Genomic DNA, 26067 nt, shown 5'->3' with positions numbered 1-26067 from the left:
AAAATACTGCGTCCATAAAGAGCGAAAAAAATAAACAAATGAAGTGCAGGAATTAGTCAAATATGCCAGGGAAGAATCGTAACATTGAAATAAATAGTTGTATGTAAAAGGTGCTAAAATTAGAGTTGAATACATGAGCAATTATATTGCTTGCAAATTGAAGAATGTCTTCCTTTCATACAACATAGAACATAGAACATTACAGCACAGTACAGGCCCTTCGGCCCTCGATGTTGTGCCGACGTGTCATACCGATCTCAAGCCCATCTAACCTACACTATTCCATGTACGTCCATATGCTTGTCCAATGACTTAAATGTACCTAAAGTTGGCGAATCTACTACCGTTGCAGGCAAAGCGTTCCATTCCCTTACTACTCTCTGAGTAAAGAAACTACGTCTGACATCTGTCCTATATCTTTCGCCCCTCAATTTAAAGCTATGCCCCCTCGTACTCGCCGTCACCATCCTAGGAAAAAGACTCTCCCTATCCACCCTATCTAACCCTCTGATTATTTCATATGTTTCAATTAAGTCACCTCTCAACCTTCTTCTCTCTAATGAAAACAGCCTCAAGTCCCTCAGCCTTTCCTCGTAAGACCTTCCCTCCATAATAGGCAACATCCTAGTAAATCTCCTCTACACCCTTTCCAAAGCTTCCACATCCTTCTTATAATGCGGTGACCAGAACTGTACACAATACTCCAAGTGCGGCCGACCAGAGTTTTGTACAGCTTCACCATAACCTCTTGGTTCCGGAACTCGATCCCTCTATTAATAAACAGCTAAAACACTGTATGCCTTCTTAACAGCCCTGTCAACCTGGGTGGCAACTTTCAACGGTCTGTGTACATGGACACCGAGATCTCTCTGCTCATCTACACTACTAAGAATCTTACCATTAGCTCAGTACTTTGCCTTCCGGTTACTCCTACCAAAGTGCATCACCTCACACTTGTCTGCAATAAACTCCATTTGCCATCTCTCAGCCCAGCTCTGCAGCTTATCTATGTCTCTCTGCAACCTACAGCATCCTTCATCACTATCCACAACTCCACCGACCTTAGTGTCGTCTGCAAATTTACTAACCCATCCTTCTACACCCTCATCCATGTCATTTATAAAAATGACAAACAGCAGTGGACCCAACACCGACCCTTGCGGTACACCACTAGTAACTGGTCTCCAGGATGAACATTTCCCATCAACTACCACCCTCTGTCTTCTTTCAGCAAGCCAATTTCCGATCAAAACTGCTATATCTCCCACAATTCCATTCCTCCGCATTTTGTACAATAGCCTACTGTGGGGAACCTTATTGAACACCTTGCTGAAATCCATATATACCACATCAACCAGTTTACTCTCATCTACCTGTTTGGTCACCTTCTCAAAGAACTCAATAAGGTTTGTGAGGCACGACCTTCCCTTCACAAAACTGTGCTGACTATCCCTAATCAATTTATTCTTTTCTAGATGATTATAAATCCTCTCCCTTATAACCTTTTCCAACACTTTACCAACAACTGAGGTAAAGCTCACTGGTCTATAATTACCAGGGTTGTCTCTATTCCCTTTCTTGAACAGGGGAACCACATTTGCTATCCTCCAGTCATCTGGCACTATTCCTGTAGACAATGACGAGTTAAAGATCAATGCCAAAGGCTCAGCAATCTCCTCCCGGGCTTCACAGAGGATCCGAGGATAAATCCCATCCGGCCCAGGGGACTTATCTATCTTCAACTTCTGAAGGATTTCTAATACCTCTTCCTTGTGAACCTCAATCCCACCTAATCTAGTAGCCTGTGTCTCAGTATTCTCCTCGACAACATTGCCGTTTTCTAGAGTGAACACTGTTGAAAAATATTCATTTAGCGCTTCCCCTATCTCATCTTGCTCCACACACAACTTACCACTACTATCGTTGACTGGGCCTAAACTTACTTTCATCATTCTTTTATTCCTTAAATACCTATAGAAAGCCTTAGGGATTACCCTGATCCTATCCACCAACAAATTCTCATGTCTCCTCCTGGCTCTTCTCAGCTCTCTCTTTAGGTCTTTCCTGGCTACCTCGTAGCCCTCAAGTGCCCTAACTGAGCCTTCACATCTCATCCTAACATAAGCCTTCTTCTTCCTCTTGACCAGAGATTCCACCTCCTTCGTAAACCACGGCTCCCGCACTCTACAGCTTCCTCCCTGCCTGACAGGTACATACTTAGATAGGACACACAGGAGCTCTTCCTTGAATAAGCTCCACTTTTCTAATGTGCACATCCCCTGCAGTTTCCTTCCCCATCCTATGCTCCCAAAATCCTGCCTAATCTCATTGTAATTGCCTTTCCCCGACTATAACTCTTGCCCAGTGGTATACACCTATCCCTTTCCATCACTAAAGTAAACATAACAGAATTGTGATCGCTATCACCAAAGTGCTCACCTACTTCCAAATCTAACACCTGGCCGGGCTCATTACCCAGTGCCAAATCTAATGTGGCTTCGCCCCTTGTTGGCCTATCTACATACTGTGTCAGGAAACCCTCCTGCACACTCTGGACAAAAACTGACCCATCTATAGTACTCGAACTATAGTGTTTCCAGTCAATATTTGGAAAGTTGAAGTCCCCCATGACAACTACCCTGGCTCTCTCACACCTATCGAAAATCATTTTTGCTATCCTTTCCTCTACATCTCTGGAACTTTTCGGAGGCCTGTAACCAGCTAGAAACTGATGTCCATTTCAAGCCCACTGACTCCCACAGCTAACTGGAATATACCTCCTCCCACCCACCCACCTGCAAAAATTCCATCCCCTATTCCCAATTCCTCCGCCTCTGCCGCATCTGCTCCCACGATGACGCATTCCACTCCCGCACATCCCAGATGCCCAAGTTCTTCAAGGACTGCAACTTTCCCCCTGCAGTGGTCGAGAACGCCCTTGACCGCGTCTCCCGCATTTCCCGCAACACATCCCTCACACCCCGCCCCCGCCACAACCGCCCCCAGAGGATCCCCCTCGTTCTCACATACCACCCCACCAATCTCCGGATACAACGTGTCATCCTCCGACACTTCCGCCATCTACAATCTGACCTCACCACCCAAGCTATTTTTCCATCCCCACCTTTGTCTGCTTTCCGGAGAGACCACTCTCTCCATGACTCCCTTGTCCTCTCCACACTCCCCTCCAACCCCACCACACCCGGCACGTTCCCCTGCAACCGCAGGAAGTGCTACACTTGCCCCCACACCTCCTTCCTCACCCCTATCCCAGGCCCCAAGATGACCTTCCATATCAAGCAGATGTTCACCTGCACATCTGCCAATGTGGTATATTGTATCCATTGCACCCGGTGTGGCTTCTTCTACATTGCGGAAACCAAGCAGAGGCTTGGGGACAGCTTTGCAGAACACCTCCGCTTGGTTCGCAACAAACAACTGCACCTCCCAGTCGCGAACCATTTCAACTCCCCCTCCCATTCTTCAGACGGCATGTCCATCATGGGCCTCCTGCAGTGCCACAATGATGCCAAACGCAGGTTGCAAGAACAGCAACTCATATTCTGCTTGGGAACCCTGCAGCCCAATGGTATCAATGTGGACTTCACAAGCTTCAAAATCTCCCCTTCCCCCACTGCATCCCAAAACCAGCCCGGTTCTTCCCCTCCCCCACTGCATCACAAAACCAGCCCAGCTTGCCCCCTCCCCCCACTGCATCCCAAAAACCAGCCCAGCCTGTCTCTGCTTCCTTAACCTGTTTTTCCTCTCACCCATTCCTTCCTCCCACTTCAAGTCACACCTCCATTTCCTACCTACCACCTCATCCCGCCTCCTTGACCTGTCCATCTTCCCTGACTGACCAATCCCCTCCCTACCTTCTCACCTATACTCTCCTCTCTACCTACCTTGTTTTCTCTCAATCTTCGGTCCGCCTCCCCCTCTCTCCCTATTTATTCCAGAATCCTCACCCTATCCCCCTCTCTGATGAAGGGTCTAGGCCCAAAACGTCAGCTTTTGTGCTCCTAAGATGCTGCTTGGCCTGCTGTGTTCATCCAGCTTCACACTTTGTTATCTTGGATTCTCCAGCATCTGCAGTTCCCATTATCTCTGTCATTTGTAAACACGTGTGTTGTAGTGTAAGCTGAAGACCTGAAAGCAAATGAAACTGAGGCGCCACAGTGTCACCACTGGCAAGAGAGCAAATACTGGCATTACTGTCTGTGATGTTTACTTTTATAATAAGCATTTGATGACGCAGGCATACCCTGTTTTGAAAGAACAGGAAAGAATAATTTCCTTACTGAGTAGTTTTTAAAAACCTACCTATTTTTTCATTTTCAGTACTGCCTGCCAATGTACAATTTAATTGGAAACTGGTTGCAAAAGCTTCCTTTTTTATCATAGCTTAGTTGACTTCCCAGTGTTTCAAAAAAAGAACAGTTTTCTCCTCTTCTCCTGAATTTTTGGCTAGGGTTTTCGTCGTCCACCTAAATCCAGCTCCTCAGGAAGTAGTCCAGTTATGCAACAAGTGTCAATGCAAAGAAGAAAATTAGCTCAGCGAACCTGGATATTCTAAGGGATGAAACAAGTAACGTAAGGAAATTGGTATTACAAAATTGTGCCGACTATGTAACATAAAATCGTATGTAACAAGTAAGGACATAGTAGGACATTCCGCTCCTTAAACCTGTTTTACCATTTCAGAAAATTGTGGCTGATCTCCTTGTGCCCTTCATTTCACATTATTTCCTTCCCTGCCCCCAAATAACTCTTGACTCTTGGCAATCAAAACTGTCTAACTCATGCCTGAACATATGCAATACATCTGCTTCCACTGTTCTCTACAGAAGAAAATTCTGGCCATGAATGACACTCTGAGAGAAGAACTTCTGCCTCATCTCTGTCTTGACTAGAATCTTGGTGATATATTTGCAGCTTTAATTGAGAACAATCAGGAAAACAAAAGCTCATCTCTTTGGTTCTTGATGTCACTGTGAATGCAGGAGACAGGTTTAAGTCGCATTTCATTTATTTATTGTTTGTTATGTATTCGGGTCAAAAATCTTGGAAACACACCTACTTATGTTACATGTCTTCAAATGAGAAAACCCACGTTTGGTTTGCAAATACATATCTCTCGATGAAATCAAATAGGGTATTCTGAAAGTTCCAATTTAAAATGGACATAGAAACTTATAATGTAGCAAAATTTGTTGAAAAATATAACTAAAATGTACCAACAGGAAGCGAGTTTTTTTAGATAAATTCAGCTGGGCAGATGCAAGGGGGAATTATTGCTTGTCAATGGCCTTATTATTTGAATGTCTCACCTCAGTAATATTTATCTTCCTATTGTACCATCACTACAAGCAAACTAGGTACTAAGAATTCTCAACATGGAAGTCAGAGTGGGTACCTGACAGCTTTCATTGGGTACCACTTATTGCTGGCTGGAAGAGCTCCCAACTCTATGAGCCCAGTGCAGGAATGTGGATCTCGAGTATTTTTAGTGGCACAGACTTGCTGGGCTGTAAGACCTTTCCTGGACTCTATAATTCTGTGATTCACGTTGGTCACCATGCAACAGCATCTCAGGGCCCAATCCATGTCGTTAACTATGCACAAAGTTTATCCACCGACATTGGATAAATCTCAAGACCCTCGTGGGACCTCTCCAATTCACTTGTGAGAAGCTTCGGAAGCATAGTGCTTCAGTTCAGACCGCTAGCTTTGAAAAGTTGCAACAACGAAATTTTGCACACAATAGGCAAGCATCTCTCAGGTTGGACCAGGTTGTGTTTCAAGGAGACTGGCTAGCTCTCAAGGTGCTCACTCACTTTGCACTCACAGCATGCCTCCCTGGCCTTGCCCATTAGTGCAGTCACATGATCACACAGCCTTTAGGTCATCAGTTCTCAGACAAGAAGTCATACACCTTGCTGTATGACAGTGTGCTATGTCAATCTCACACCTGCACCACATGCCAGCAGTTTGTATAACAACCATACTGTTTGTGCAGCAAACAAGCAAGCCATAATTCAACATCTTAGTGGATGGGTCCCGACTGAAATCCATTAGAGGTACCTGTTAGGCAGGGGTACCTGGCGCAGTAAGTCAAGGGCATCTGTAATACCAATCCAGGGAATTGGCTGTGGCCAGGTATCTGATCGGAGTGTTCTTGGACATAGTTTCCATGACTCTGTTGTTCCAGGAATAGATTGTGGTAAATATGAGTTACAGTACATCCTCAGGCTCCATAACATCCAGACTGATTGGGTGGGGAGGTGCTTGAAATAACTCTACAGAGGCTGGTATTCCATTAACAAGACACGCTTTATTTATATGTAGAGAGCCCTTGACACTGATCCAGCTCCTTCAGAGCCCACTCTCAGAGTGAACAGAACCTCTGACATAAAAACGAAAGTTGCTGGAAAAATTCGGCAGGCCTGGCTGCATCTGTGAAGAAAAAAATCAGAGTTAACGTTCGGGTCTGGTGACCCTTCCTCAGAACGTCCTTAGGAAGGGTCACTTGCATCCAAAACATGAACTCTAAGTTTTTCTTCACAAATGCTGCCAGACCTGCTGAGCTTTTCTAGCAACTGCTGTTTTTGCTCCTGATTTGCAGCATCTGCATTTCTTTTGGTTTTTATTTAGAGCTTCTGACACTCCTGTTTATATCCATCTGCCAGGGTTCCCTGATTGGGGTCATTAATCTGGTCCATATTCTGTGAAGTCCACCTGGTTGACCTTGTTGCAATCACTACATTCCTCCTACTCAAAGTCCACGACCTAGACTGGCTTTTTTTTGTAGCTCCGCCTGGGGCGTTTTACCACCACATAATGTTCCTCCAAATCTGCTTCGGATATGAGCAACGTGTAACACACAGTAGCTCGCCTCCTGCACCAGAAGCGTTTCAGGTGGCAAAGGCATCAAGGCAGTGACATTGGCTGTGTCAGCCTCAGATTCTGAGGTATCTTCAACATTTGTTGGAGATCGAAAACCCGCACATTCCAGAACAGTCACAAAGGCAGTCAAGGGGTCCTGCACCATTTGCACGTTTGTAGATTTCATATGGTCCACACTCTTATTCAGGACAGTCACACCTACCTGAACTTTTTTATGTCACAGATCTGACCTTGCATCGACCAGGCCTCTTACCCATGCAGGGCCATTCCCATGGTTCCTCACCAAACTTCATTCTTTGAAGGCAGCTCCACTGAGCAGAGCCTTGTGCCCAGTACTGGTATTCTTGGTGTCATTTGACCCTCTTCCTTCACTCTCAGTTTTGAGTTTGTAAAAAGGGAATAAGAGGGTTTGAAAGACATGAAATATTAGTTTCCTGAGTTTTTTTAAAGTCTGTCTAGTGTTAGTACACAGTTCATGAACTCAAAATCTGGACAAATGCATTTGGAGGGTACTTAGGGAGTTCAGGTGTATGGGAGATTACAACGTGGGTCATGGGAGTATAGTGAGCTCATGGATGTATTAACGGTAAATGAAAAGGTGATGGGTGCATGGAGGGAGCATGAGATATGGGTGGGAGTATGGCGGTGCAGCCTAATGGTCATGCTGACAACTGGATTGATGTCCTAGTGAGTGGAGACATTCCTTCACAAGAGTATAGCTGGGCATTTGTTCTCCTCTATTACTGCCTAATGCCTGCTTGGGGAGACAGAGGGCCAGTTCAGTCAATCTTTAGCCTGTCCCCATCACTTCTAGATAAAAATATGATGAATTGGCGAGCACAGTTTCTCAGAAGCGGAATCTCAGAGCAAATAATCACCTTCTGATTCTTGCCTTGAAGAGGAAGATCTGACCTTAGACATATAATATATTAGAGATGCCACCTATGCAACCCTTTTATTCTCAAGATTTTAACATTGAAGACTGTTAATTGCTTTAACATTCATTGTCCTGCATTTTTTTCTTTTTCTGAGGCATTAATAAATTTGCTCATGCTTGTAAAAAATATCAGAGTTTTTTTATGGAAATGAACTAAAAAAACCTACATTTATTTGCCAATAATGTTCTTTCTTTTCTTTCCCTTTACTGAAGATTTCACTGCTGATATTGAAGAAAGTTTGGACAAAACTAAAAATGGGACACAAGTTCCAAGTCATCATTTTTATTTGCTGCTTGTGCCTGATTGATCACACAACAGGTAAATTCATAATAGCCACATAGTCTGCTCAATCAGTATTGGGGTTCTTTTCAATATTTAAGAGTTGACAAAATTGTAATGAGTTTGATGATTTCTGCAGTAATAAGAGGTATTCCAGTTTCAGATCTGACAGTCTCAACACGTGGCTTATCATCAGGACGGTTTAGAAACGTAAACTGAATTAAGCAATTCTGAAATTAAAAGTTAATATCCCCAATTGTGACCTCAAAACCTGTAAATGCCCATTCATGTTCTCCAGGAAAGGATATTTACCATTATACTCATTCAGATGTGAATCCAGATATAAAAAAATGTGGTTGGCTCACTATGGCAGTCTAAAATGGCCTAGCAAGAACTCAGGCGCATTCAAGAAGAGGATTTCCTGATGGCAATTTGAAGTCTTTTAAAAGTACTTACATTCCAAGAATAATTTGCTCAAAACTGATTACTGTACATCAATAAAGCCAGCAAATGGTTTCGTAAGTCTTAAAAAAAGTAATGTTCGGTGATGTAAAATTTGTTTTTCCATTTGTTGAAGGCTAGACACTGACTAAAATGCTTGCTTTTGTGATTTAACCCATTTTCAGCTATCTTAATTAAACTGCATAAAATTAACACTTTTAATAGTGACAAGGATTTTGATTAAATGCAAAAGTAGAACAAATTATTATTTAAACCAATTTACCTGGATCATGGAAGAGGCTATGTTTCTCAGTACACAAATATATTTGTCTGAAATTTGAATAAATTTGAAATGATTTGATCTTTAGCATTTTGGATAAATTGTCTGACAAAACCAATGCTAATTAATAAAAAAAATGACCCTTTTGTTTCTTTCGTTCTTGTTAAGATCTAAGCATTCCACACAGAATAATGGTAACATTAACAAAAAGCCTGAAAATGATCCCATTTCTATGCTCTGATGTATCTCAAGCCATATTAGTTCTAGAAAATGGAAACAGGATCTGGGTTCACTTCTAGGTCTGTGAATGTTCACCTGACAATTATATTAGAAGCATTGCAGAACAAATTCATTCAACTCAGGTGATGAGGTCATTGAAGCTTAGAGGAACAAGGAGGGATTTTATCAGAAAATGTAAGATTCTGATGCTATTTACAGGTGAATTCTGAAAGAATGTTTCTCTTTGTAAAAGAAACCAGGATGTCCCATTTAACATTGAGATGAGGAGTTTTTTCAAGAGTTGTGAGTATATGCAACTCTCTTTCCCAACAAGTGGTGGACCAATCAATATATTTTTAAGGGAAAGATAGATAGATTCTTGACCATCACGGGAGTCAAAGAGTATGAGAGGTAGACAGGAAAGTAGATTGAGGCCATTGTTAGATCAGGCATGATCTTATTGAATGGTGGAGCAGACTCGAAAGTTTTAATTACCTATTATTGATCTTAATTTGTATGTTCAAATGTATGTATGCACATGCTAGCAAACTGACTTAGGTTCAATCATCCTTGCTACATCCTCTTAACTACAATCTGGCAACTCCTGCTGAAAGTGTGTCAATGTCAGCGTTTGTGAGATTGGGATCCAAACTGATTTTGATTTCTTTGTCAATCTTACTATATCATGCTACATTATATGTTTAAGCTTACAATTTGGAAAAGAATGGGAGAACAATTAGGATGCTTGCAACCAGGTCCAGTGAAGACTCAGCACCTTGAGTAGAGAAGGGAAGGGTTGAAATTCGGCATTAAAAAAGGACAAAAAAATGTGTTTGTAAACAGCTTTCAATAAGTGGGCGAGTGTGCCATCGTAACTGGAGTTGCACAGTTAGATTTGTAAAACATCACTGGAAAGAATCACAGGCACATTGATAAATTAAATTAATCCAGAAACATCTTGAGCCAGATGGCGATAAAAGTGCAAAATATCAAGGATGAACAGATGCAAACGTAAAGGGTATCCTTGTGGTTTCTCCAATTGGCCATAATAGCTTTAATGGAAACTCCACTGGGGTTTTCTGCCAATCTCCATTTAGTTTATGGCAGCTGATCAGAATGAAACATTCTTAAGCAATTTCTGGCAAAGTATAAATTTAAAAGGTGATTTATACTTGCATTTTGAGATTATATTTTCCAGAATATGATAGGGCGATACTGCAGTAGACTAACATTATAGTATGAGCCTCAAATTTTAAAAATAGCTAACTAGGAGGAAGCTGAATTTACTTTGGTGCTGATGGCAATCTGTGTTCAGAGTATATTTATTCTGATATAAATTTTGCACCAGTTTTAAAGGTAAGAGCTCTGGGTATTTTTCTTTCATTTTTTACTGAGCTCAGAGTATATTTGTTTTGTTTATGGTAGATGTTATCATCAACAGTTGATTTCTGCAGCCCAAGTGCGGCTAACTGGAATAATCTACAAACTTCTATCCAGTCCTCAAACTGCACGTTATCATCTATCAAACTGCCACAGGATTTAAAGAATACTCCATTTGTTACTTAAAATCTAGATGGGAAGATTAAAGAATCTCTGAATTTTTTCAACATGAAACTCAGTTTTAATTTTTTCATGTGTTCATGTGTTATCAATGTGTTATGTATCAGTGCATAAATAGTTTTAAAGTTATTTACAGATTTATTAACATTTGCTTTTTGTTTAACATTGAAAGGGATGCGTGGAGGAAATGGTAAAGATTTCAAACAGGTAAAAACAATGCATGATAAATTTTACACAATGAATAGAAAATTATATTAGAAACAGCACAGGCACAAATAATTTTGATCGCCACAGTGTCCATTTTGTTAAGTCCCTCAAGGTAGTATCTCCTTTTCATTGGTACCAAAATCTGGTTGGATCACTCAATAAAGTGATATACTGGACAATAATCAATCCTGAACTTTGCATTTATGGTCAATTAACATTAAGAATGAAGGACTCCAGAATCAATGTAGCTCGGTGAATGCTGGGCAGAATGCACCCTCTTAACAAACATGAGGCTGGATAGGTTCATGTTGTTTGGTTTAGAACTGAGAAGACCTAGTGGCAACCTGATTGAAGTGTGTGAGATTTATGAGGGATGGGAATATGGTGGATTGGAAGCAACTGTTCCACTTAGTAGCTGGACCGATAACAAGAACGCAGATCATTTTGAGGAGCTTTGAGGAAATTATTTTTACACAAAAGGTGGTGGGGAATGTGGATTATACTGTCTCGGAGAGTAGTAGAGGTGGGAAACCTCACATCCTTTTAAAATGTATGTCAATGAGCACTTGAAATGTTATAACATTCAAGGCTTATGGGCCATAAAGTAGAACTAGTGTCGATAGGTTGGTACTGAACCAATGAACCTAAGGGTTTCTTCTGTGTTGTATGACTCAATTATGAAGGCGTCTTTTACTGGAGGGAACCGAATAGTCATTGGATCCTCGCTCCCCTACTCTAGTTAAATCTTCATTTATGTTTTCTGTTTCCCCTGAAGGTACTGTTTACACATATTTGCATCATCAGGTAGAACCTTATGACTGGTCATTCTTCATATTTAAACTTGAACAACATTCAGAGATGATTCTTAAGACTAAAATCAATTCTGATTGTCAGATATCAACAGATATGAACGTCGCAGCTCATATAACTGACATAGGAATAGGGATTTTCTGACTGATATTTTCTTACCCTTAACCTTCAAGCCAGTCACTGTGCTGACTTGGATATCTATCAGTGTTTCTTCAAGGTCTCTGGGTCAAAATCCTGGAATTCTCTCCCTAATGACATTGTTGGCGCACCAATAGCACATGGACTGGCAACAGTTTAAGGATGGAGCTCCTCCTCACCTTCTTGAGGGTAGCTATGGATAGGCAGGAAATACTAGCCCAGCTAACAATTCCCACTTCCCATGAATGAATGAAATATCAACAGGGTCATTGTAAATTGCTGTAGCATCACAATTGCTGTCTTGACTAAGATCAGCACAGAACAGGGATCAACCCAGAGGCCAATATTCTCTTTACATCTTAGTCATGCTGTTAATGGTATCATCATCCTTAATTTATCCAGAGGCCTTTAAATCAATCAAATATTTGGTAGTATTTGACATTTACTTTGCAACTTCTACAATGAAAAATGTCCCATTATACTCTGCAGAGGAATAGTTCAGAAAATTAACACCAAATTAAAGATATATTTTCAAAGAGATGTAGGGTGGTGAGGAGCTGGAGATGCTGAGGATGGAGGGATGAACTTTAGGAAATTCTAGAGTGAATGGCTAAAATGGTTGAAGGCAATCATGAGATAATGGTCAGGAGATTGCACAAAAGATCAGAGTAAGTTCGGAACGGGCTTGTTGTGCAGGAGGAATTGCACACTTGTTTTGGATATGGGTTTTGGCTGCTGATTGTGCAGCAAGTGAAAGACTGTGTTGCCTCTCCTCTGGGACATGTGCAAACTGTGTGCCAATCATGCACTTGTGGGACCACTGGTGTGCCCTGGCCTGGAATAATTAATCTGGAAAGTGGAAGCCCTGCCAAGTGTGAACTACCAGTCAGAGAGCTGTTGTGCCCACCATTGCCACTGAGGATATCATGGTGTTGGCAGAAAACTAAAAGCCCAGGATCACAGAAGACCTGGTCATAAATAAGTAATGTGGCTATTGGTGGGCTTTTTGGAGTGGTGGTCCTAGGGGCAGGAAGCAGGGTGGTTAGAAAAATGGGCAGACAAGGGACTCTCAATGGACCACACTCTCTGCAAACTTCAAACTTGTCATGCCCCTCAACCAGGTACATTAATTCCCTTGTTTAAGTGACCTCTTATCCATTTTTGGGGTTACAAGCTGACATGTAACACAGACTGGACGGTGACAGGCCCACATGCAGCTACTGGAGGAATCAGGCAATTTGGTGGTTTTTACTTGGCTTGAATGAATGGATACCACACAACAATCACCAGACAGGAATGCTCCCCCACAACGGGGAACAATTCAGCAGTCACGGATGTTTAGCCTCCAATCTTCGAGTAAGCATCCTCCAAGGTGGCGTTTGAGACACACAACAACACACAATCACAGAACAGAAACTGACAGCTGAGTTCCATACACATGAAGACGACCTCAACCGTGATCTTGGGTTCATGTCATGCTACATGTGACCCCACCCCACTGCTCCATATCAGTAAAATCTTCCAAATTGTCCTGTTTTGGCACCGTCACTTTGATAAACTGCTAAAATCTCTCCACCTTAATTAGTTTGTACAGTTGTACTTATTATTTTGGTTCTCCCCTTGATATGTGACTCTTATACCTATCATGGTATTCTTGTTATTTGGCATGTCTCCAGCATCATTTTATTCTTCATGTTTTGTAATTATCTCTCTGCCTTATTTGATCAGATTATAGGTCATGCCTTTGCTTGTTATTCAGCTGTTGATACTTTACTCACACTGTCTGACACTTTTGATCACCTGCAGAGACTTATTATTTGACATTCCACTCACACCATTCGTAAGACCTTTTGATCTCTCTGTGTGAATCTCTCTGCCTATAAATTCTGTGCCTGTGCATGACTGTCTTACTTCACCTCGTGAACCAGCTATGCTCTAAAAGCTTATGGTTTCAAGTAAACCAGTTGGACTATAGCCTGGTGTCACCTTATTTCTGACCTTGTTCACCCCAGTCCAACACCAGCATCTCCAAATAATGATAATGAGTGAGGGTTGGAAAATGGGTCAGAGATCACTGAAATGGCCAAGCCTGATTGTAACAAAGGTATGAATGAGGGGTTCAGCAAGAGCAGACTTTTTTTGGGAAGGATGAGGATGATGTTACTGATTTTGGAGTAAATAGGCTTGTGACGTAGAGGACATGAGACCCGGACCTCTTGCATGCATTGAGAGAATGCTAGTTTCGTGAATAATATAGCTGTACTTGAGGAAATGGCTGATTTGGAGAGGGATGACTAGAAATATGAAATTTATAGAAAGGGACTTTTTTGGTGTGCTGCAAATCAATGCAAAGGCAGGCTTAATGAGACAGAGACCTCAGTCAGGACTGAAAGGTGAGCTTCCCAATCTTCAGTTGTCTTTCTTCAAGATGCTTCAGAGTGAAAATGTTTCTTTTTAATACATAACCCTTTAAAAAAGTTTGACGGGTCTTGAACCTGTAAAATAAAAGGCACAAATGTGGTTTACATTACAAATAAAGGTCCACACTTTAATTCTTAATGGCATCTGGACCTGCATGTGATCTATTTGCAGTCCTGCATTTTTTTTATCTGTCTTTATTGATCATCATGTCGTGATTACAATGTTGCAACAGTAAATGCTTGTTTGGTAATTATAGTCTTTATAAAGTCAGGAAAACTCCAGCATGTTTAATAAGATAATAATAGCTATCCACAAACCTGTTGATGATTTGAATTATGTAAGTGGAAACCTTGTGTATAAACAATGTACAGCTCTATGACTAACTTGATAGCAAGTACATTTTCATGAAAAAAACATTCAGAAACAATCTTGGAAAGTTGTAGTACTCAGGTTAAATTTTTATTAGATTTTATTGTATTGCACTTCAGTGACTTATTTCTCCAGAAAAGTGAATTCTCGTCATGTTTTATTTAGAAGGATATAATTAAATTTTCAAATGCCAATTCCCCGATAACTGAGTTGGTTAAAAAGCTTCCATGACTGAGTACAAGGCAAGGAGGAAAGATGTCTTCCCCATGAACTACAAATAAATTTGAAACATCTTCATTTTAAATGAATTTTTGATTTAACTTATGCTTTGAGAAAATAAACCTTCTCAAGAAGTTCAGTACCACGTCAGTGCCAAGTTTGTTACATTGGGTTGGAGATAATCAGCCAGACTTCTAATTCTAATCATTCCTCAGTAATAGAAGGAGTGGTTTAAGATCAGTTGCACTGCTCAAATATCCTGCTGCTGGTCTGTGTCTCACATATAAAGAGCAGTTGATTGTCTGGTGGTGCAGAGGATTGCCAGCATGTAAACTAGCATGAAAAAGCTCTGCTTTCACTCTGAGGGTTTGCGATGCTTACAAATTCTCCCTCTCACCTGTTGTAGGCTTGTCAGAGAACCTGAACAAATAGTAGAAAGGCCTTGTTATTAACAGTTGAGTGTAATCAGAACTCAAACTGTACATTATTCTGCAGTACAACATTGTTATAACCATCTAGACCAAGGGTCACACTGAATACTGGATTGGCTATGGTATTATACTGCTCTTGCCTTTCTAGATATATTTCAGAAGCTTGTCCATTGAATGCTTTGAAACTTTTGATCTTGTAGGGTGCAGGAAGATGTCAAGGATGGGAAATCGATCTAAGGAACAACCTTACTGACCCAGGAAATATCTCAGATTACATCAACGACTTTTATGAGAATATCAGCGATCTGAGCCCAGGCTGTGTCCGAACATTCAGTCTCAATGTCACTCATTCTAATTTGGTGGAACTGTAAGTGTAGCTGGTCACTCTGCCTTGGCACATTTTTCATGCACCACTGTTGATAAAATAAAATTCAGTATCATATTGTTTTCTGAACTTGATCTTTAAAATAATATTTGGATGAATGCTTGATATTCAAGTAATATTCATCATTTTCAAGGCTGTGGGCCGAGTGCAGGAAAGTGGGACTAGTATGTATTGTGGTTTAGTTTTGGCAGTACAGACTCAATGGGCTAAAGGGCCTGTTGTGTCTTATGTGATTCAGTGATAAATGATGGACCCTCTGAAACTACTGATTAGAATATAGTTAAAGCTCTCTATATTTATTTCACAATCATACTGCTTCCTTTTCTTGACTGGGTTTTGCTAACAGAGCACATCTAGAATTTACACTATAATTTTCAGTTTGGGCAAGGGTGAAAGACTACCATTATCTGCTCACATTCTGAAGTCCTCTAAGCACCTTCTGTTTATGTTTATGATTGTTCAAATCCTCTGGGTAAGGAAGCATTATTTTCCTCACTTCAATTGTCACAAAATAAACAATATTATTCATATCATTAGCTGACTATATAACTTGAGAATGTATTTTCATATTTTGTCTCACTTGTTATTTAACACACTGTTTCATTTGTTTTTCTTTTATTGACAATTTTCATTGCAGGATGAGTCTTCTAAATGCCAAATATGATAACCTGAACCCAGGTACCAGGAAGCAGATTTATAAATGGGTTGAAGATATTTACACAAAAACACCAGACTCTGGAATGAAAACCATGGATCACATACAAGATGAGAGAAGATCAAAAGATCAGGGTAAAAAACCAGAAAAAGGTAACTGATCTGGAATTGTGCACGTTTTCATAGTAAACCTGCAAAATGCCTTTCTGTGTAATTTCCCTTTCTCACTGATGATTCTATCGCTTTTGCTGTTTGATCATCTCTCATCAACCTTTTGTGCGCCTCGGTCCGTATTATTCTGTGGCATTTATAATCAGCTTATACCTTGGGATTTGGTTCATCTTTGAGCTTCCTCACTTGTTTGGTCCCTCTCACATTTCTTTCCAAACCAACATCTTTTAGGTCCTTCCCAAGTACAATAAGGAGTCTCTTACTGAAATATCTTCAATGCTTTCCTTCTTTACCCTTCACATCAAACCACTCTTCTTCCTCTGATTTCAAATTTCGTCCCAGCTTTTAATTCACCCTCTCTCCTGCATTCACTGCCTCCACCCTCCCTATTTTTCTCCTTCAAAATAAACCCCCTGAGCAATGTTAATGGCCACTCACTTGTCCTTAAACCTTATGCGATCCTATTGTTGTGATTGTTTGTAAGATTTAGAATTTGCTTTAATTTTAGTTGTAAGACCCAAGTCAATTTGTTATGTTTATCAAAACCAATACAAGTGAAACAATTCTTAATAAAATTAATCATTTTCAGTTGATCCTCTTCAGGGCATCAGCCTGCAATATAGGTTGTTAGCCAATAACAGTTTCCACTTACAGCTGTTCACCCTCCTTGCCAAATAGTTATCCATTCCTTTATCCATTCAACTGTTCTTCTCTCTCTTTGGTCTCTATCCCCACTTATCGTTTACTCTTGAACCCCTCCTCCCACCCTATCTTCTGCATAAAACTGACATTTTCCTAGCTATCATCTGAAACATTAACTCTGATTTCTCTTCACAGCGGCTGCCAGACCTGCTGAAATTTTCCAGCAATTTCTGTTTTTCAGCCTGTGAAACTGGTAGACTAGGCCCATGTCTTTCATTCACCTCTCATGACTGAAGATCCCCTCCATCTTTCGTCTTCTTTTCTGTGTGCTAAACCACTAAAAATCAGTACTTGTTAACCTTTGCTAGCTATGACTTTGCTAGCTGTGCCTAATGAAAGGCCTTGCAGTCTAATTGTCTGGTTAATACGTGTTTAATCACAGATTGGCTAGACAGTGTATGCCTGATTCCTAATTAGTTTCTTTAAAAGTGATAGCCACCATAATAACATTTCCACCTTTTACCTCCCGTTTTGCTTCTAATAATTTCAAAAAACCCCTTTTCTGACAGCTTGTAACTCTAATCTTATAAACTTCATATAGCTTTACTAAGATAAGGTTGCGCCAGAAGACGATTTGTGCATCACCTTCAAGTGTGTAGCTTTTACAGAATCCCTACGGCACGGCAACAGGGCCCTTTGCTCCAACATGTCCACACCAGACCGATTCCCCTGCAACCCACCTAGCCTATGAATCCCTGAACACTACATGCAATTTAGCATGGCCAATCCACCTAGCCTGCACATCTTTGGATTGTGGGAGGAAACAGGAAACCCATGCAGGCACAGGGAGAACATGCAAACTCCAGACAGACAGTTGCCTCAGGGTGGAATTGAACCTGGGTCCCTGACTCTGTGAGGCTGTAGCGATAACCACTGAACCACCATATCATGTAGTGTTACTTCCTTGTGATTAATACCATCCCAAATGATAAATCTGAGTCTTCTCAGAAGTCTATCAACATCCTTTAACTATAAGCATCATTGGTAACTCTGCAATAACTATCGATGCCTCAAACAAATTAAAACTCAAAATAAACCGAGAAACTAATGGGTCTGCAACATATTTTTTCAGTTACAAAATCAGACCATTCTAAAGTTTAGTGGTATCTTCAGAGAAAAGTGCTACATCTCAAAATATTTTCAAATTTGTTAGTCTAATTTTATGTTAATTTCCACCATAAAACCATAAATGAATGACTTTTGACCCTGGCCATACAGATCTTTTTCTTTACCTAAATTGTTTTACTACTAACCATAACTAAACAATGTTATTAATTCCACACTTTCTTGATCAAGTCAAAATTATTGAAACAAAAAATCTTATACCTAGATATTGATAAGGTGGTTTCTCATAATTTCCATGTATCACTCTGCACCCATATCTCCTTTTGCACTTTAATCTTACTTAATACTGTATCTTTCCTCAGAAAGATAACAGCTACTGACTCACTTACATTAAACTTTCAAAATCCTGGCTGTTCAGATTTTGGTCTTCAATGTGCCACAATGTTTACACAGGTGCTAATTTGCTCAACCATATGTCTACATCCACCTTTCATGCCCTGGTAATCAATGACACACACCCTCCTTCTCATCCTCACTGTTACTCCTGGGACAGTCTTCATTCCTTAAGAAATAGACCAGAGAGGAGTTTCTGAATTTATGGTCTATTCATGTGTCATCAAATCTGGCTGGCCTACTTAAAATGTTATCTGGTCCTGGTCTTGTCAGCATAATTTCAGGATGCAAAGATAACTGCAAACCAGTTTCTTAAAATAAAACTCTCCCCTCGTTCCATCAAGATACATAAAGAACTCATGGACTTGTTTATCAGTAAGAATAAAATTATTTCATCAGCTACCTCTGGGACATTTCTCTCTTCCATTAACTGATCTGATCAAGCTTTTATAATGTTCCTTTCTTCCCTAGCCTTAGATCTTTTCTTAGCTCTTTTTGCCTTTTATCTCTCTAAACTTATTTTAGACATAATATCAATCTTTCCATGGTCCTGTTTCTACTAAATTACTGACCAACTAATTTCCACTCTGGGGCCCAACATAGCCCCCTGATGTGGTGAACAGTTTTCTCTCGTCAAGTCTCCTTTCAGTCTGCTATCATTACTGTTCATGTCAAAACAAAACAACATTTTATTCAAGCTTTCATGCAAACTATTATGTATCTACAGCCCTCTGTTCCTGTTATGAGAGGTCCTTGAATGTGTCATCACCTCCTAAATCAGTTCCCATCTTTCTTAGAATTCAGGTTTGAATCCCTCCAACCAGATTTCTATCTTTTTAGTAGTGTCAAAGGTGTCCTTCCCAAATTCACAAGAATCCATGTGACAATTCCCATCCTGCCATTCTTGACCTGCCTGCAGCCTTTCACATGGTTGACCAAACCATCCCCATCCATTGCTGTGTGGGACTACTCTCACATGGTTCCATTTTTATCTATCTCTTCATAGCTAGCGTATTACTTACAATGTTTGTGGCATCATCTGAAACCACATACTGTTCACATCAAAACTGATGACATTCACCCCTAGTTCGCCACTACTTTGTTGATTTTTTTCACTGTAGCTAAATCACTAGACCATTTATTATTCTTCCAGTTTTGAATGAGATGAAATTTCCACCAAGACAGAGGCCACTTTCATCCTCGAAACTGTTATCTCATTATTGAATCCTTCTCGTTCTCTCTGGCAATTGTCTGAATTTAAATTAGATCTTCAAGCAATCCTCATCCTGCCATAACAAGAGCAGAGGAACTTGACTCCAGCAGCAAGACAACATAAAATTATTCCAGACCACAATGAGCAGTTGGAGATAAGATAACCCTTCAGAAGGGTCTAGGAGGTTTGAAACGGCAGCCTTCCTGCTCCACTGATGCTGCTTGGCCTGCTGTGTTCATTCAGCTCTACACTTTGTTATCTCAGATTCTCCAGCATCTGCAATTCCTACTTTCTCTGGACAATATCCAGGCTAGGACTGACAAGTGGCAAATAATGTTCGCAACACACAAAATGCTAGGTAATGACCATCTCCAATAAGAAACAATCTGACTATCACCACTTGACATTAAGTTGCACTGCCTTCACTGAATCCACCATTATCAAATTCCATGGGATTAATATGGCTCAATAGATCCACTGGGCGCACTATATAATCACAGCAGCTTTAAAAGCAGGTCAGAGGATAGGAATATGGTAGCGAATAACTCGATTCCTGACTCCCCAGAGCTTGTCCATCATCTACAAGGCACAATTCCAGAATATGATGGAATATTCTCTATTCGCCTGGAATGGTGCAGCTCCAGTGATACTTAAGACAAAGCAGCTCACTTGGCTAGCACCACAAGCATCCATTCCCTCCCTCCAGCACGGTCACTCAGTTGCAGATCTGATCTACAAGATGCACTGCAGAAGTTCACCAAAAAGCCTTTGACAACACCCTCTGAACTCAAAATAATTTCCATCTGGAAAGGCAAGAGCAGCAGGTACATGGGAACGTCACCCCTTGTAAGTCTCTGTCCAAGCCACTGACTATCCTGACTTGGAAATATATTGCTGTTCCTTCACTGTCAGGGGGTGAAAATCCTGGAATTCCCTCCCTGAAGGCATTGTAGGTTTACCTGTAGCACATGTACTACAGCGGTTTAAGAAGGCAGCTCACACCACATTCTTGAGGGCAACTAGGCATGGTAATAAATGCTGGCCCGGCCACCGATTCCCACGTCCCCTGAATGAATAAAGAAGAGTGTTCCAGTGGTCACCATTACTGAGACCAGCTTAATATTCCAGACCTATTCATGGAGCTTCAATTACACGCTAAATTTGAACTCAAGTCCTCAGAGCATTCGCCTTGTCCTTTGGATGGCTCACTCAGTGACTTTACATGACAGCACAGTCTCCCCCATGCTCTCTGTTAAGAGTTATTTTTCACATCACCAAATAAAATCATATGCCCAAGGCAGTCCACTGCCTACCTGACACGAAGGTGTTAATAATGTATTGATAAGCCAAAGCCCAATTCCATGTATTTTATGGCTGCTGATGTTATCAGAATCATTAATGTTTGTCTCCATATTATTCCCCTCAGGGAAAGGGAAAGGCAAACATAATTTTATCACCCTTGATGTTCTTCACATACTTGGGCGTTTCATTGTCCAAGCACCTACTTCTACTCTCAAGAGCATTTCGAAGGGTAATGATAATACGGTAAGACTGTGATATAATTCATTTTAAAAGCTATTCAGTTTGCATTTGAAATTACATCAGAACTATTCAGACCCTGTATTTCATCTCTCGTCATTTTTGATACAAGTTGTGTTTGACTTACTGAACACTTTCCACTTGATTTTCCCGAACACCGCATACCCTTTATTAACCCTATACCAAATAGATTATTAGTTTTAGAATTTTTTAACATCTCTGCCTCTCGGATTCTTCAGAGCTCCTGTAAATTAGCATTTTATGATTATAGTTTCCAAATTTTGTGATTTGTAAACAACATGTATATTCAAATTTGGCATTGATCTGCATGAAAAAGATTTTGTTCAAGACAAATGCAATGAATTGGATTATATTTAACTGAAGACAATGGGCTATGATTTTCTGAGGGAGTGTGGCAATGATGCCAGTGTTTTCCCGTTTTTGTTTTACATTAAGAAGGAGTTCTACATTTCGGGCAGGAGAATCTGATCACTGATCTGACAGATATGGAGGAAATACCTTCAACCCACCTGTGTGCCCATTGTGCAGGGTAATCAGGGGAAGTTTAACCATGCTTCCTTTTACACAGCAGTAGCTGCTGTATCCTGTGATTTAAATGCCCAGGAGTGCTGGCAACCACTTTGACAGCTCCTGTGGAAGGCATACATGCAAAGTCAGTGCGAGGTTAGGGTGGCAGGTGCATAAGGTGCCTGGGCACAAGCTGGGATGTCCAGTTAAGTGCTTGAGTGTTTAGGATATGTTGGGTTGGGTTATATGATGTGGTGATTGGATGAAGGTGGTGTTATTTCTGACAAGGGAGAGGGTTGAAATGGACAAGGGCAGGAGATACATTGGAATATTTTGGTTTGTCTTAGGCCTTGGGTGGGAAGAGACTGGGTGTCCGTCCCCAGGGGAGAAGGATTATCAGGTCCTGAGTGGGAAGGGAGTATCTTGGTTCTGCCAATGGGTGAAGGTACGTTGTCAGCTGGGTAGTAGGCTGGGAGGTGTCAGCTCCTGGTGGCAACGTGATAAGATTTGCAGCATGGTAGATATAAAGATGGCAGGTCTAAGAGAATAGGGAATGGTATTGAGTCCTGCAGATAGGGGCATATCACGTCTGGCAGCTGCAAGGAGAGGGTGTTGGCTAAGGATCTAAAGGGTGTAAGGAGTCGGGGCTGTGTAACTGGGGGGGCTTCAGACTGAGATGGAGTTGGTTTAATAATTACCCAGGAGCAGTCTCGATATTTAACTGTCTGACATTTCACAGGTGACTATTGAAGTAACTGCAGTAGAATTCCCCCATTTAAATGGCTATATTTGGAGGCGGCTGGGTACAAGTGAATGGCTTATAGGAATCCTTGACATTCCAGAAATTTCCCTTGGAGTTTGCTGCATAAAGATTGCTGCAGGGTCCCAACATGTAGCTCCCATCTACACTATGACTATCTGACCATTGGGAAATCTGGACTTCTTTTCAATGTGAGGGGAAGAGAGAGAAGCAAAGAAAAATGGCAGAGGAACTTTAGGGAAATGACTCAAAAAGATAAAAGCAAAGACAAGATGCTAAAAGGAAGAGAGGAGCTGAATATGAAAAGTAGATAGAGAAAAGTGAAGTGATAGAAGAGGAATAAGGACATGGTAGGAAAGAATGGAAAGTTTCTTAGATAATAGATGATTTCTCATTGTGTTTGATGCTCTGTTGACCTGCAACAGTTATTCTACTTGGTTTCAAATGGTAGGGAAATTATCAGTTGCCGAAAGAGGGCTTGAAAGAGTGAATCTGTTAACAGTTGGGGTCAAAGGTAGTTGAACTCACCTTTGGGAGATGGATTATACTGATACATGAGGGAAGTTACAATGCTGCTCAGTGCAGAGGTGTCAAGCTACTTGATGTACTGAAATGTTGCACAAATGGTGTTTGCATTAAATATTAGCAAATGTTTAAATGGGGAACACCAATGATCAGTAGTAGCGAGAGACAATGAAGATTATATTTGGTCTTGACTTCCAGTATGCACTTGGCCAGAAGCTAACAACAATAAAAAAAATTCCCCTCCATTTCCTCTATTATAAATTCCTACAACATTTGCTTAAAAGAAACTTCACTCACAATTGCACCTTGCTTCTAATGGATGTGCTGCAGCACCACAGGGAAAGGACATAATATCAAGGTGATTAATTCATATCAACAGTGAACATTATCACTGTATATACAGCAATCTCATAGTAATCTAAACAAAGAGGTAGAAAACAAGGCACAAAAAGAGAACCTGCATTGCATCAACATAGCGAGTCCAATTCTCTCCTCCCATCTCCTTCTACTTCATCTAAAGATTGCCCAGTTATGATTTGCTATGGGCAATGACAAGGACCATGAAGTGACTGATGGAATGCATTTTGGCACAATTATGATGATCGAACTTAGTATTTTTTATTTTAATGTGATGCATCAACTGTTAAATTTTGTTGAATGTATGCATTAAATTGTGTTAAATTCCAAATCCTAAAGATTAGGAAATATATTTTATTCTTTTAACGTTTCCGTTCTTCAGTTTTCTTTCACTTGTTAACTATGCTGAATGACTTGACTGCCTGTATGAGCATCATAAAGAAATCACTTTCTGACTTGTTTCCTTATGCTTATGACCTGTTCACTTGATAATGTGTTTGAACTTAAAGCAGTGAAAGAAATATGAGAATTTTTAAACGGCTCCCAAATGTCACTGATTAGGAGCCAGTCACTGTGAACTTATGACTTCCAGCCAGGAAATGAAGCAAATCAATGTTTGGTCATTTTGTTTTATCATGGAAAATATTTTTCACATTACAACACCACTGTAATGCCATTTTGTTTGAGCATGTTGCATTATCAATTTTGCCTCAAATATTTTAAATGTGACTATTTGCAGGTATGTCAGCTCTTCAAGTCTTCCTCTGACCTTTTGGAAAAGCTGTTTGATCTCACACCTGTACAAGCTCACATATTTTTTAATGGACTGGATAATTGCGCTGATGTTGACACCAAGAATGAAACAGTAATCGCTAAGTAAGGATATCAACTATTTTTCAATTTACAGCTTTTTAGCAAAAGCTTAACAATGTGTAATATGCCTGGGTATTTATACGGATACAGATTGCACATTGTTAAAAATCACATTGTTTTTCCTTGATTTCTGTTTTCAAGTGCACATTGTAATTATCATTCCCTCGAAAGTGCATCAACACCATGTTTTCTCCATGGCAATGTTCCTAAGGATTTTCCTTTTTCTCAAGAATGAAATGGTTGTTATTTTTACATGATGGCAGTGTCCTAGGCAATGCAAACATTTCAGTAAAGATTACAAATCAGCAAGACATCAGTGTTTTGGTAAAAACCAAAAGAACTGTAGATGCTGTAAATCAGGAGCAAAAACAGAAATTGGTGGAAAAGTTGAGCAGATCTGGCAGCATCTGCAAAGAGAAAATCAGAGTTAACATGTCAGGTCCAGTGACCCTTCCTCAGAGTAGATTATCACTCATAAAATGTCAGTTTACGTGCAGAAAATAGGATGGGGGGAAGGGGTCAAAAGTAACCAATAGGTTGGGCTAGAGCCAAAAGCGAGAGAAGAACAGTTGGACAGACAAAGGAGTGGATAACAGTCTGGCTAGGAGGGTGAACAGCTGTTAATAGAAACTGTTAGCGACTAACAATAAACAGCGGGCAATGGTAGACCATGTGATAACAAGGGCTGGTATGTGATGTAGTAGGCTAGGACATGGGAGAGCTCAAGCCCTAAAATTATTGAACTTGATATAGAGTCTGGTGGGCTGCAGGGTTCCGAAGTGGAAGATGAGGGATTATCCTTCCAGCTTGTAATGAGCTTCAGTGGAATACTGTAGCAAGCCTGTGACGGGATGTTAGCCAGATAACAAGGTGGTGTGCTAAAGTGGCAGAAAACAAGTAGCTCAGGGTCTTTGTTGCAGGAAGAACATACATATTCTGCAAAGTGGCCACCCAGTCTATGCTTCGTTTCCCCAAAGTGAGCAGTGAATGCAGTAGACTAGATTGGGAGAAGTGCAAGTAATGTGCTGCCTCATCTGGAAGGAATATTTGGGTCCTTGGATACTAAGGAAGGAGGAGGTAAATGTGGGCAGATGTTACACATTCTTCAGTTGCAGGGGAAGGTGCCGTGGTGCTGTAGGGAGTGTTAGGAGTGAAGGAAAAATGAGCTGGGGTGTCCCAGAGGGAATGGTCCCTGCAAAGGCGGACAAGGGAGGGGAGGACAATATATTTCTGGTGGTGGCATCTCACTGGAAATGATGTCTGATGATCCTCTGGATGTGGATGTTGGTGGGATGGTAAGTAAGGGCAAAGGGAATCCCTTCACTTTAGGGGAGGAAAGAGAGGGGTGAAGGCAGAAATGCAGGAGATGGGTTGGTTATTGTTGAGGGTCCTGTTGACAACGATCCTGGGGAATCCTCAGTTAAGGAAGAAGGTGAATGTTTCAGGGGCTCCCTTGTTGAAGTTGACCTCAGCAAAACACATACGATGGAGACTAAGGAAGTGGGAGAATGGAATGGAGTCTTTCCAGGCATTTTTGGTGTTCTGTTTATTTAGTTCCTTCACATGCTGGTTAATCGCTGAGAAGATGCACAGAATCAGAAGTCACATGACACCAAGTTATAGCCTAACAGGTTTATTTGAAATCACAAGCTTTCAGAGCGCTGCTACTTCTTTGGGCCACTTC

General features: G+C 40.8%; 1 protein-coding gene across 6 annotated transcripts in view; it reads left to right on the top strand.

Moving 5' to 3' along the window:
- Positions 1-26067, top strand: part of LOC125466978 (otoancorin-like) — a 193311-nt gene that overhangs the window by 105267 nt on the left and 61977 nt on the right. For all 6 annotated transcript variants that reach the window (XM_048562225.2, XM_048562230.2, XM_048562228.2 and 3 more), the window contains 6 exons: positions 8057-8162; positions 10796-10830; positions 15419-15585; positions 16241-16410; positions 21228-21346; positions 24250-24386. In XM_048562225.2, the coding sequence (XP_048418182.1) occupies positions 8099-8162; positions 10796-10830; positions 15419-15585; positions 16241-16410; positions 21228-21346; positions 24250-24386 (692 nt within the window). In that variant the 5' untranslated portion in view covers positions 8057-8098. The remainder of the gene's footprint in view (positions 1-8056; positions 8163-10795; positions 10831-15418; positions 15586-16240; positions 16411-21227; positions 21347-24249; positions 24387-26067) is intronic.

Source organism: Stegostoma tigrinum, chromosome 32 (genome assembly GCF_030684315.1).
Source record: "Stegostoma tigrinum isolate sSteTig4 chromosome 32, sSteTig4.hap1, whole genome shotgun sequence".
Classification (NCBI taxonomy): Eukaryota; Metazoa; Chordata; class Chondrichthyes; order Orectolobiformes; family Stegostomatidae; genus Stegostoma; species Stegostoma tigrinum.
Note: the sequence above shows the minus strand (reverse complement) of the source record. Positions and strands in the feature narration are given on the sequence as shown.